Raw genomic sequence first — 13,971 nt, 5'->3', positions numbered from 1 at the left:
ACAAAATTAAAGTATTGCTTTAATGTATATATGTATACCTAATATAATGATCAAATTATATAAAACTGACAGGGGTTATTCTGTCAATGAGTACTTTTACTTTTGATACTTGAAGAACATTTTGTTCCTAATACTTTCATACTTCAGTAAATATTGGAATGCTTTTACTTAAAGGAGTAAAGTAATTATCAGTGAGGTGCTGCTACTTCTTCCACCACTGATACATAAATGTATTTTAGTGAAATGATTCACCTTGAATGTGCTTTAAATTCAAGGTGACAACTGTTTTAAGTTGAATCCCATTACATTCACAGTACATTACAGCTATGATTCAGGTTCTTACAGTTCATCAGATTCACACTATGGTATGGTGTAGTAGTACCTGCATTTGTAGTCTGAAGAGAGGCTTAGACCTAATCTGTAGTCTGCCCTGGTTCTGGAGATTTGCTTTTGAAGGTCCCTGACGGAGCAGCTGGGACCACTGAATATGTGGCCCACAAACAGCAGCTTCCCTCTTATGTACATCTAGCTCAAAAACACAGAGAATGTACTTTAAACGTGTGGAAATGGAGATCAGTCTTGTGGATATTTTTAGATTTCACAAAAGAAGATCCCACAGTGTGTGTATACAATGTGAGTAAGGCGAGGATGTCTGTTTGATCTATGGACTAATGGAGACATTTTCATTTCACAGTGAAAATCAGTGGAGCAGCTATCATGACTTTGGGCTAAAGATTAGACGACGCCTTTTGTAATTAAGAACCCCTCACTGCTTGCTAGCCTACAGTCATTTTATAATAAATGTCTGGGTTTCTTGGAAAAGACAGCACTTTACCACAGTCTTCCTCACCCCATCCCTTTCAAAGCACCTCCTCAGCTTAAGGCAATAACTGCTGCTGCCACCCAGTGGGAACCATGAAATCCTGCACTGAGCAGAGCCTGCAGCCTTGAGGCAAGTCTACAGTGGGTTCACTGACCAGGGCCATTCCAGGAGCAGCGTTGTGCCGCTGCTGCAGCAGCATGTTCTCCCCTCCACAGCTGGGCTTCCCGGTTGACATCTCATAGCTCACCAGACGAAATGAATCCTTCTGGCACTAGATTAAAAAAAAACTGTATTTGACCTCCAGTGATACAATAAACAAATGATGCAAATACTTCTAATCAGAGACTGCGATGACGCCTGACTGAGTATACATACAGTATACAGTATATAACAAAATAAAAATAGCTCCGTAGTTTTGTCTACCCCCTGTATGTAAGACACGTTCCCACCTGAGTGCACGGCATGGTTCGGCACTTGTTCCTCCTACTGTAAAGCTGCTCCAGCGCGTCCTGGTCAGACAGTGCACACGCGTTGACAGGCCGGGGCGGCGGAGTCAAGCACACCACCAGGATCTGTTGACTGTGTGGCGGCTGGGCCACAACGAAGGCATCGTACTCCAGGTCCGTGACCACTGGCATCAGTGTAGCGCTGCAGCAGCACCTCCTGCGGCCCCCCTCCCCCAACAGGGCAGCTCTCAGCAGAGCAGGGCACACTGTGAGAGGGATGGAGGGGGTGATCGACGGCGGGGCCGGACAGCGGGTGACAGCAGAGGGCTGAAAGTCTGCACTGCTTGGAATAATCACTGACCTGGCAGGGTGGGGGGTGATAGTGAAGCTAGCTACATGTAAAGACAGTGAAATGTTATGTATTGCAAAGTCTAGCAGAGCTGAGGCACTAAACAATAAACAATATGTTTATTTCACTACTAAAAAAACAATCACTGGCTTCTATTTAGGTAGGTAGGTAGATAGGTAGGTAGGTAGGTAGGTAGGTAGGTAGGTAGGTAGGTAGGTAGGTGGGTAAGTAGGTAGGTAGGTAGTTAGGTAGGTAGGTAGGTAGGTAGGTAGTAGGTAGGTAGGTAGGTAGGTAGGTAGGTAGTAGGTAGGTAGGTAGGTAGGTAGGTAGGTAGTAGGTAGGTAGGTAGGTAGGTAGGTAGGTAGGTAGGTAGGTAGGTAGGTAGGTAGGTAGGTAGGTAGGTAAAGTGACACCATAAACAATATGTTTATTTCACTACTAAAAAAACAATCACTGGCTTCTATTTAGGTAGGTAGGTAGTAGGTAGGTAAAGTGACACCTTGGCAGATTGACGTAGGAGTCCAGAGGTTTTTTCTTTGGTGCTGACAGATGGCTGTGTAGCTCCAGTAACTCAGTCCTGCCCTCCTCAGGCCGGACTGGTTTAGCATCTGCCCGCGCAGGTGGGTTCAGAGAGGGCAGAGCGGCTGACTGTACCTCTCTCCTCAGCCTGGTCCTCCGTTGGGCATCTGACATCCGCTCCATGTTAGGACACTTGATACCTGAAGGAGAGGAGGAGGTCATTCAGAAATGCACACAGACATCGAGTGACACAAGCGACCATGAACAAGATCCTGATGGAACTATTCAATAATGTTAAGTTTGCGGGATGAGGTGATACTGTAACTTTTTTGCTTCACTGAATCACTCTGAAAACTCAAGATTGGCTCAAAGTTTTTGTTCAAAGACACACTTTAATACCTCAAAATGTTCAATACAACCCAGCTGGGAAGTGTAAAAACACAATGCACATTTCAGAAAAGCTGGAATTCTCAGACAGGTACGTACCAATGGCCACGTGGTAATAATCCAGCCAGCCGTCCAGGGTGTTTCGGACTCTCTGCTGAAGACTCTTCAGCTCCCTGTCAACATGCCCTCTTCTTCTCCACTGTGCTGACGGCTCCTCCAACACCTCCACTTCTCTGCCCATCTGGAGGACCTTCAGGGAGCACACGGACAGCTGGCCTCCATCATTACTTGCATGCTAGATTATATGATATAGAACAACAAAAGGCATTTTGCAAGCTGTTAAGGGACTCGGTGAAGGCCTCTTCAAAGGTATTGTTGTCACATGGGCTGTTCTTTTGATATTCGGGTGTATTGAGTCCATACATTTACATCATGCCTTCATATGGTGATAAAACTACGAACTACGAACAGGCTACTCTCGCTCTCTAGGCTCACAGCAGGGGGGGTTTGTCTTACTCATCACCAGCAAAAGGTATTGAGCAGAATCAGAAGTAAACGTTCCTCTGCAAATAAGGCTGTCAATTCAGAGTAGAAGTTATAGATTTTAATGACAAATCTAATACATTTTGTCCCCTCATTTGACTTGGTAATCTCACCGTTTCCTGTGATTGGTTGATGTTGGACACAGCCAAAAGGGGAAGTTGAACGCTTTCGTTGTTACACCTGAAGCTGAGCATGGCAGACGTGCCACTGAGTAGCCTCACAGAGATCACATCTGACAACTATAGGAGACAAAAACACATTTACGGGTTTCTATAAAATGGAGACAATAAATAATAGCCATCAGCATGATAAGCGCTCATAAACTGTGATTAATTCATCCCTGGTTATCTAATATATTCACTGTACCCTGTTATAAAACCTGTCTTGGCCCTGTCAGAGGCAGTTAGTGTTCGTTCATCACAAAGCAGGGCATGCGTCATACCTCACATGCCTTGCTTTGTTCCCCCTAAATGTGACATTTCCCATATGCACATCTCACAATTATCTCACATGGCAGGTTCTCTCCAGTTTCTTAGGCCCTTGTCTTACCCTTGTCACTGAATATATGTCTTGACTGGTGATTACCTCCGCCCTGGTCTCTATATGTAACCTGTTACTGACTCTGTCTGTATATCGCTCAAAGAACATGGACATCATTTTTTTATAACAGTAAGAATTGTCATTGGTATAAAGGTTGCAGTAGTGTCACTCGCACTGTGGCTTCACCTGTATGCCAATCTTCTCCCTGACAGTCTGCCAGCTCCATTCCTTAGTTATGTTCCCATGATGGTCACATAATGATCCACCGGCCTGGTCCCACACTGCTGTAATGGCAGAGCTGGAGGAACATTTTACACATCATTAAAGCTGTCATCAGGGTTCCAATTACAGGGGGGTTGAGGGGGTCTGACCCCCATAATTAAGACTTGAACCTTGAAACAGTTATATATCTTTCCTACAATATTATTTGCCATTTTTATTGCATGGAAGAATCTTGTCATACAATTTCAGACACCCCTGAAGTTGACCTCCACGGGGCGGACGTGAGTTAATTTGGCATTCTGCTGTGTGTTAAACACGTTCATACATATCAACACTGAGCTCACCTGAGAGGATGTGTCACAGCCCCGTTTCCAGACGCTGTGACAGTCGCCACAACAACGGGACGCTCGCTGTCAGTGAACACGTTGGTATAGAAGCCTCCACAGGACAGGCCCGAGTGGCTCTGGCATACTGCGATACAACCAGACGGGTAGCTGAGAGAGCAGAGTCAAAGGTCAAAAGGTCAGCCGCACTGACACGTTAGCCATATGACCTACGCTTTTGGGAGAACTTCTAGAATTCAAATATTTATGAATAAACAGGATGCAAGTAGGGTACTAGATGAACGAGGAGCCGTCTTCCATCCTGTAGTGTAGTTTCCTTCGTTCTAGATCCTGCTGCTTCACTTCTGGTATCCGGGGCATCCCATTGACTAAAGTGGCAGGTTGGCCCGTTCTCCACACTGTCCTGTCCTTCAGTTTGGTCTTTGCATCACCGTAGTGACGGAGTATTAGGGACTCGCTCAGGTCCTGTATAGCTGTTTGCAGTTTTCTACACGGAGATGAAGTAAACTTTTATGCTTAAATAACTGATCCTTCATTTAGTATTCATGAGGAGTTACATGGCAAAATGAAGCATCCGCAAGTTTCAATGACAGATTCAATTCAGCAGGGAAAAACATTGTTCTCCAAAACATAAACATAAAACATATAAAAGAGTCTACAAAGCTAGTAGCTAGAACTGTTCTTAGAACTAAATGCTCACATCAGCATGCCATATGCCCACAATGACAGTGCTAACATGCTGATATTTAGCCAAAGTTATTACAATTCAACTTGAGTGGGGACACAAATGCGTGTACCGAATTTCATGCCAATCTATCCGGTGGTTAAGACATTTCAATCAAAACCACAAATGGGAAGCTCATGATGGTGCCACAGGAGAAGTCAGAGGATTCTATCTCGATCCATCGAATTATAATTTGGCATATTTCCGTCTGGACCGACCGATCGACCGATATTATCATCCCTTGCAAAATCAGCCTATTGGATAATAAATTGTGATTATGTAACCCCTGATTTGACAAACATGTTTAGACCAAATGCAGCAACACACTCAGAACTTGTTGCCGCCTGCCGCTCCAACACCCACTGACACAGACTGAACTGCTGAGGCTCATCACAGGAGGGCTGCTTGGGCTGGATTATCCAACCTGGACACAAATCACACCCAGCTGAGTTGAGGTAGCAGGGTCACACAGACCCCCACAGACACCGTGGCTTCAGCTCCATGTCTTACCTGGACTACTGCAGCTGCTGGATGACATGGAGAAACTGACGGTGGTGGAGCTGTGAGCTGTTGGGGAGGGAGAATATGAAACTCAATCAATGTATTATGAATGAAGTTTAAAATTCCCCTTTTTATTGAATCTGTATCGACAATACCGGCCATATATCAGTCACTAAGGTTGGCATCGGGGAACTTAATAATGTAACTCAAGATCTCTGTAACTGATTAACAGACAGCCGATTAACAGACAGCAGTACACCAGCTACATTGTCCTGTCTGGTAAACGAATCCTCTCACTTCCACAAGCTTGAAATTAAAGCTGCCCTCACGCTCAGTCTTTAAAGGTCATGAGAAATTACCTAATGGTTTTTCACTTTCATCACTCTCATTGTTATTGTCTCTTATACATTACCTAGGACACATAGTTAAAAAAATAGTTATGTACTGTCTTCATTCTCAATTGAACATAATTTGTACCTAGCATTTTCTAATAATGCATATTTTATAAAGGGTTTGGGCTGCAACTAAATGCTTAATTAATTGTTAATAAATAATGCCAGCTGTAAAACATATTGTATACCTGTACTTATATTTGGTAAATAATTCATTCTCATTTACAACCTGATGGTTTATTATAGTGGAGTCAATTGTTATTGACCTATTTTGATCAGCAGACCTGATGACCTCTAAAGTGAGCACGTTACTTTCTAATAAGCCAATCATACATCATAAACCATCCAGTCTTCAGTTGTGTTGAATCAAGAGGCTATTGGTTTTGGGCCAGATGTGATTCAGCACTTTCTCAGAAAGGTAAAAATATTAAAGCAAGGTTATGAATGACGATTCTGAACCTCAGCCAGATTATTATTATTTTTTACACAATATGGCAAAAGTTGTCCTTATTATCTTGAAGGCTCTAATAAACGAGTTGTCATTTTCTTCAGTAACTATAACACAACTTTCCATCTAGTTTATTGTCTGTGGAAGTGGGCTATACCATAACAATGTGATCCATTCACCTGTGGAAAGGTGTGTTCGCTTTTGCGTGCGTGTGTTTGAGCCCACGTGTGGTGCTGTCACAGAGGGACCCGCATTCCCCACATCACGCGAGTTTCTCTCTCCTGCCTCTCTTTTGTCTTTGGCCGACACCTCATCATCCAACTTCCCGGAACCTCCGTCAGTCCGCTCCAAACTCTTCCAGGGCATCGACCCCGCGGTCAGATCTCTCCAGGAGTAATTCAGGATGTTTACAACCCCGTAAGGAATGCGCCCTTCCTCAGCACACCGGTGTTGTGAAAGTAGTCGAGCCACTTCGTTTAGTAACCGAGGGGCTGCTCGCTTGTATGCAGCCACCGGGTCCTGGTCCATTGTGTTGAGGGCAGCATCAGGTTGAACATCGCCACGTGTTTCACCCGACAGCCTCCGAGTGAGCTCATCACCTCCTGTGCTGCCATTCTCTCGGTTACTATGAGGGGGGGATGAGAATATGTATGGGTCGCACGAGGACAACATAAAATGATTAGTAGCGATTTGAAGGAGTTGAGTTACCTTGGTGTCGTGTCTTCTGACTTCGCTCCTTCATTTCCCAAATTAAAGTGCAAAATGCTGCTCCGTGCCCCTTTAATTCGATGTTGTGGTGTTGGCTGCAGAGAGAGATAGGTGCAGTTACAGTATTAATTCAATTAAAGTCAGTCAAAAAGTAATTATTAGCCCACCTGGTCAAAGAAATACAAAGGTCCAGTTCCGAGATCCGTCATTATTATTTCTACGGGAAGAAAACACGAGAATTTCCTCTGAAGAGTCGCCACGCGCAGAAAAACACGCTGTAAAACATGACGTCCTATAGGAATAAAAAAAAAAAAGCAACAAACCCGACCTGTACTGCTTTAAAATCCACCACCTCTCACTTCTGTAAACGTGCCTCTTTCCACTCGGGGTGGTGGGCTTGTTGCTTGGATACACTTCGTGCACCAAATACTCGCGACGCGCACCAGCAGCGGTCGACTCCGGGCCATCAAACTACACACGAACAACAAAAGAGTACTAAAAGATAACGGATGCGGTGTTTTCCGATGTGGGCCCGTGGGAGAAGTTACACACACGTCTTACTGAGGAGCCGCAGTCACATGTGCGCAGTAACCTGAAACTACAGCGACTGGAAGTTCAGATAAATTGATGATTATAGCATCACATAATAAGCATGTCAGCATCCACAGAACAAACTGCTTCTTTTTTGTGTGTCTGACCTATGTGTTTGAGACCAAATGTCATTCCCCTTGTGATGATAAATGAAAGTTTTGCTCCTCGGGACGGTGGGGGGTGTCGTCTTCCTTTACTCGGGTCAAGTTGTTGCACTCTAATAGCTCATTATTGGCTCAGATTCCTCCAGCACACTTTTCATGCTTTGACCACTGGAGGCTCTCAGCAGCTTATGCGTCACTTCATCTCTCAGTCGCTGATCATGGCGGAGCTACAACGTGATGGAGAGCCTCAACTTCTCAATGGGGACGACTTGAACGAGGTGAGAGAAGACCCGGAAGCCCCAGAAACAGTGAAGAAAAAGAGAAGAAAGAAGAAGAGGAATAAGACCACGGCACCAGGTAAGAGGCATCCTCGGATAATCGGTTTGGGAAAAAAATAGCGCAAAATTGTCTCCTCTAGAGTGCCACTCGATATGGGGCACGAGCATCAGATAGACGCGGGACAGGAGCCTTCCCAAGCTGTCAGATGACATTCCTGTCCAGCTGTCCCAACTCTCAGCGGCTGGAGCTGAGCTCATCTGGAAACGGGACAATCTCTGAAAATAGGAATTTATCGTCAACAACTGATTGAAAGCTGTCGTTTGAAGATGCGTGGAATAGATTTTAATTTTTACTTCAGATTAAATATGTTTCATAACCCCCCCCCCCCTCCCCCTAAGCTGCATGAAATTATGTAATAGAAGTGTCCACAGTTGTAGCGCAATAAGATGACAAACACTGTCATATTTATCCAAACTAAAAATATCGAGCCATATATATTGCCTCATAATATGGAGAAAATAAGAAAAAAATCAAATCTCGGGAAAGCGTGACTTTTTTAACCTGCCATAAGTAAAGTGTTTCCCACACAGTTGTCTTTGAAGGGCTAAATGTCATAATGCTGCAAGGTACACATGCCCTTGAGGATATTGACTCCCGGGGCAGAAAGAAATTATGCACAGACATTGCCAAGTTGAGATCATAGTGGATGCACTTTCTTGAAACGGCTGAACCACAAGTAATTTACTCACACTATGTGTGTGTTTGTGTTTGTGTGTGTGTGTGTGTGTGTGTGTGTGTGTGTGTGCGTGCATGTGTGTGTATGTCTACATGCATGCCATTGGTGCACACATGCGTTTCCACCTGCACATGCATGCATGTGTGTGCGCGTGTGTGTGTGTGTGTGTGTGTGTGTGTGTGTGTGTGTGTGTGTGTGTGTGTGTGTGTGTGTGTGTGTGACTTTGCAGCAGGGACAAATGAAGCTGAGGGGGATGGAGAAGCCGGAGTTGCTGGTGAGGCGACAAAACAGATGGAGCAGCAAACACTGGAGGACAAGGAGAGGGAGGAGGATGGAGAAGAAGGTAACTCCTCACCACCACCAGTGTCACCATCATCATCATCATCATCATCTGCAGTGGTGACATTGTTAAACTTTAAGCTCCTGAAAGTGCACGGGGAAATTCAGCCGGTCATATCTGCAACGTGATATCTGATTTTTAGTAGCACATTGGGAATTGTGCCCAAGCGCCTCTCGATATTTCTCACTTTACAAACTGTATTGAAACCAAATATGCTTTCAACAGACGGGGATGAAGGAGAGAACTCAGCAGGAAAAAAGAAGAAGAAGAAGAAGAAAAAGAAGAAAGGATGTAAGCCGTTGTTTTTCTCAGTGCAGCAAATGTGTCTGCACCCGATTGGACCAGATTCACATTTACTCAATTTTGAATTTGAACTGAAACTGTAATTCACATCCCGGTGACAGAATATGTATTATCTCAGAGGCACATTGGATTTTATTGATGGACCCTACAGCAAAAGATGTTCAGTGTTTGAATTGACTGCATCAGATTCACTTTGAATCACAGGTAAATACAACAGGTGCACAGAAGCAGGTTGACTTAGTTAATTAGTGTCATGACAGTAATATTAATAATAACAATACTAATAATATAGGACTGACACAGGAGGTGTAGGAGAAAATGCTCTAGGACTGTGCAAGTCGGACAGACAGGTCAACATTTATGACATCATACTCCGTACGTCCTACATATCGTTATAACCCACTATATATAAGTGCTGTTATATTTCCTCCAATTTTTCCTGCAATATAAGCCAAAGGGCTTCTTCTACTCATGGGGATGTCTTGCTTAATTAGATCTGTAAGTCAGGAACTGTACTGTATTCTCTGGCTAGGTTGAAATGCTAATGTCACGAACAAGGGGAGGATAACTGGTGTTTTCTTTTCTCTCTCCGGCTGCTTTCCTCTGTTTCTCCTTCTCACTATCTGGGCCACAGTGAAGGGACAGACTGACCCTCCCTCCATCCCTATTTGTGAGCTCTATCCCAACGGAGATTTTCCAAAGGGAGAGGAGTGTGAATATCCACCATCGAAAGACGGGTGTGTGACCTCCACATCGTCCCTCAGTAACGTTTAGTGTGTGGTTTAATTTCCTTTTCAGGAGCAAATTTGACAACATGACGTTCACCTGTGCAGGGTTCCTACAAGTGTGTCATATGCTGGTTACAAATATGTGTATAATGAGAAAATAATGAGTTCCTCCTCTCTGCGGTGTGCCTGCCTCCCGCTAGGCGCAGTGCAGCGTGGCGGACCACCAGTGAAGAGAAGCGGGCCCTGGACATGGCCAACGAGGAGATGTGGAGTGATTTCAGGGAAGCGGCTGAGGCACACCGGCAGGTCCGCTCGTATGTCAGGAGCTGGATCAAACCAGGGATGACCATGATTGACATCTGGTGAGACATGCACTGAGATAATGTCCTTGAGCCCCCTTTAATGGACTTAAATCTCGGCTGCTCATACCTGCCTGGGCTCATTTGTGACAAACATTGACCTGGTTTCAGCACCTCTTTGTCCTAGCCTGCAAATACACTGTTTTAAAATCATCAAACATCTTCTGGTTGAACGATCTGCCCCGACAAAGAGTCTCATTGTTCCTGTCCTCCATTGTCCCTCCGTGCTGGTTTCTGTTTCTGGCAGTGAGAAGCTGGAGGACTGCTCCAGGAGGCTCATCAAAGAAAACGGGTTAAAGGCCGGCCTGGCCTTCCCCACCGGCTGCTCCATCAACCACTGTGCTGCCCACTACACCCCGAACGCAGGAGACCCCATGGTGCTGCGCTACGACGACGTCTGCAAAATTGACTTTGGAACGCACGTCAACGGTTCGAGCTTGCTAATAACTTTTTAAGTGTTTTTTGAGTTCTGCTACGCCATTTCATACTTGGCATTTATTATGACACGTTAAAATGATGATTACATTATAATTCTGACTGCCTGGAATAAACTGTTCTCGCAAGCTAATTAACTCTTGGGATTATTACATTTGGAATATGTCTGCAAAATGACAAACTCGTAGAATCTGTTGTGAGTAACCAACGTGTTTGGTCTTTTAGGTCGAATAATAGACTGTGCCTTCACTGTCACCTTCAATCCAAAGTACGACCGGCTGCTGGAGGCTGTAAGAGACGCAACTGACACCGGCATTAGGGTAATACCTTCCCCTGCATGGTGCTTCTTTGTCCTACACAAAAGGAATGAGAATAATCATATTCAGATCACAGTTACGTAGATATTTATATATAGTGTAGATTGCAAAGTATTACAATTAAACCTCTCAAATAATGCAATCATTGAGAATTTAGTTAAATCTGTCTCTAATGGTTGAAAAAACTCGGACATAAAAATGACACGTTCAGGTCATTATAAATAATGTATGATGAAGTAATGGACTCCTACTAAATTCGCAGAGGGGGACATACAAATGATATGTAGAAAACGAGGAAGTAATGATAAGCTAAGAAAATTGGGAAGTATAAAAATGTCATAACAATAAAATAAAAAACCCATTGGATAAGTCAAATGCAAAAAAGGGAATTTAAAATGCTGCAAATGTCACTCAATGGTATGAAAAATAAGAAAAATACTACAAAGTGTATCGAGACTCAAATAATCAGGAGATAGGGAAGTTGCAATAAATGATGAAATCGTTTTGGTTTTGTTCCACTTAGTACCAGCTTCAGATTTCAGGAACGATTAAGTAACGTGTTTAGTGTACGGATTCACATTCAACAAACTAATACTTAGACACAAGTATAACATAGACTCACATAGCAGCTACTTTTCAACTGGTTATGAGGCGTATGATGCATGTAAATGCCTCTCTGCTTTAGTTTGCAGGAATTGATGTGCGCCTGTGCGATGTTGGTGAGACCATTCAGGAAGTCATGGAGTCTTATGAAGTGGAGATAGATGGGAAAACATATCAAGGTTATACGAGGTCATTTATCATCTCTTCTCTTTCATGCACAGGTTCAGTACTACTTCCTATTCATTCAACCTCTGTGTTCTCTTCATAGTGAAGCCAATCAGGAATCTCAATGGCCACTCTATTGGACAGTACAGGATACATTCAGGGAAGACAGTCCCTATTGTTAAAGGTGGAGAAGCCACGAGGATGGAGGTTTGTACAGCAGCTCACTCAAAATGTCATTTCATCTTTGCCTCTTTTTTACTGAAATGGTGTATTGTCTTTTCGTCTGAAATTAAGCCTTTATTAGCTGCTTGACCTTGCATATAAATACACCTTTTTTAATTCTTAAGTGTAATTGGAATAACAATGGCTGGTTAGGGTTACGATGGGGTGTAGAGAAGTGTTCCCATTCACCACTCTAACAGCTTCTTAGTCACCCTTGTCGGCACTTTAATTACACCTTTAATGGAATTACCAGCCGCATCGAGTAGCAACACTTGTTAAAACTCCGGCTCCTCATTTCATCGTATAAGAGTACTGAATTGTGGGCATCCAGAGCTCATTAACAGGCTGGCCCTTCACTAAGGCTTAGCACTGTCTTGCGTATGCATCACACCTGCACAGCTGCAGCACACGACTGACTGTATTTGGACAGAACGGAGCATTTTAATTGGCAAGTAGCCGATTCAGCATTTTAGCTGATGGTTGATGGGGGGGGGGGTTGCTGCTGAGGTTGCAGATTTGTGTGTTGTATTTTTAGCCGAAGTGTGTTGGTGTAACAGGGCCATTACCCTCTTTGTGATCAGAGAATGGCAGCTGGGCGTGCTGAAGAGCTCCTAGCACTTTGACTGATTATCGGTGCAGTGAGAGAGGGTGTCGCAGTGTTATCAGCTAATACCACAGGGACTCTAACAGCAGCCAAGCGCTGATAGAGACACAAAACGCCAATGAAACCCAGCCAATCAACTCGCACGAGGCGCAGCTCCACAAAGGACACTACTGCCCTTAATAGACATGAATATGTCAGCTGCTGGCATCCTTTTTTTTAATTAAATGCACCCTCAGTCCCTCTGGAGTGTTTCTGTCCTTTCAGTAACATCACACCCACTCAGCCCTGCATGATGGTGCATAGATTTTCATAGTTATTCTACATTTTACATCAACCTAAATAAGTTTTTTTTCCCGTCCATCTGTCTTTGTTGCCTCTCAGGAAGGTGAAGCTTACGCCATCGAGACGTTCGGCAGCACGGGAAGAGGTGCGGTCCACGATGACATGGAGTGCTCACATTACATGAAGAACTTCAACGTTGGACACGTACCAATAAGGTTGGCACTGCTGTTTTCATCTCATTCCTGTATTCAAATGCAAATCATTGATTCAGAAAAAAAGATTCTGGGTTGATTTGCTCCTCATATTTTGTCTGCCGATCTATCTCTTTAACTAAAGAGATTGTGAATAGAGTGTCATACCTGAAGGATTGTTTACATCTATAAAGTCAATGTGTCTCACTGTGGACTTTGTGTTGTTGCTTTGCTGCAGACTTCCAAGGGCTAAACATCTGCTGAATGTGATCAATGAAAACTTTAGCACTTTGGCATTCTGCCGCCGCTGGCTGGACCGCCTGGGTGAGAGCAAGTACCTGATGGCGTTGAAGAATCTGTGTGACCTTGGCATCATAGACCCATACCCACCTCTCTGTGACATCAAGGGCAGCTACACCGCCCAGTACGAGCACACCATCCTACTCAGGCCCACCTACAAGGAGGTTGTGAGCCGGGGAGACGACTACTAATTATGCACCAAAACTCAAGGCGAGCCAGGAGGAGCAGCTCAGAAACAACAAACCTCTGCGGACTGATAGCAATTATGCAATATTTTCCCGACCTAAATGTCCACTACTTGAGTACCATTAGGTAATTATTCTAGCAAAGGCAAAAGACTTGTGTCAGGCTTCCTAGTATTTATTTCCCAAAGGATCGAGCCAGTAGACAAAGGGCACATCTGTAACAAAGGTAGTGTTGTCATTTTAGTCACATGTTTATGTGCTGCTTTTAGGAAATATGCTAA

General features: G+C 44.1%; 1 protein-coding gene across 2 annotated transcripts; it reads left to right on the top strand.

The window, feature by feature from the left end:
- Positions 1-6,725: 6,725 nt before the first annotated feature.
- On the top strand, positions 6,726-13,929 carry LOC117732853 (methionine aminopeptidase 2-like). 2 transcript variants are annotated; one of them, XM_034536061.1, is made up of 12 exons: positions 6,726-6,824; positions 7,851-7,998; positions 8,886-8,999; positions 9,222-9,287; positions 9,934-10,036; positions 10,228-10,389; positions 10,634-10,815; positions 11,047-11,141; positions 11,824-11,920; positions 12,010-12,113; positions 13,114-13,229; positions 13,444-13,929. In XM_034536061.1, exons 2-12 carry the CDS (start codon positions 7,860-7,862, stop codon positions 13,694-13,696), a joined length of 1,431 nt encoding a protein of 476 aa, XP_034391952.1. In that variant the 5' UTR covers positions 6,726-6,824; positions 7,851-7,859; the 3' UTR covers positions 13,697-13,929. The 2 variants fall into 2 exon arrangements, with proteins under 2 accessions (XP_034391952.1, XP_034391951.1); XM_034536060.1 differs by lacking the exon at positions 6,726-6,824 and having other exon boundaries at positions 7,823-7,998.
- Positions 13,930-13,971: the final 42 nt, after the last annotated feature.

This window comes from Cyclopterus lumpus, chromosome 6, assembly GCF_009769545.1.
Source record: "Cyclopterus lumpus isolate fCycLum1 chromosome 6, fCycLum1.pri, whole genome shotgun sequence".
Classification (NCBI taxonomy): domain Eukaryota; kingdom Metazoa; phylum Chordata; class Actinopteri; order Perciformes; family Cyclopteridae; genus Cyclopterus; species Cyclopterus lumpus.
This window is presented reverse-complemented; position numbering and strand designations above follow the sequence as displayed.

Bases quoted from the DNA above. Each gene is read 5' to 3' on its own strand.
- LOC117732853 (XM_034536060.1), top strand. From the start codon at position 7,830: ATGCGTCACTTCATCTCTCAGTCGCTGATCATGGCGGAGCTACAACGT. The intron at 9,288-9,933 runs GTAAGCCGTTGT...TCTGGGCCACAG, and splicing joins GAAGAAAAAGAAGAAAGGAT to TGAAGGGACAGACTGACCCT. The intron at 12,114-13,113 runs GTTTGTACAGCA...GTTGCCTCTCAG, and splicing joins GAGAAGCCACGAGGATGGAG to GAAGGTGAAGCTTACGCCAT.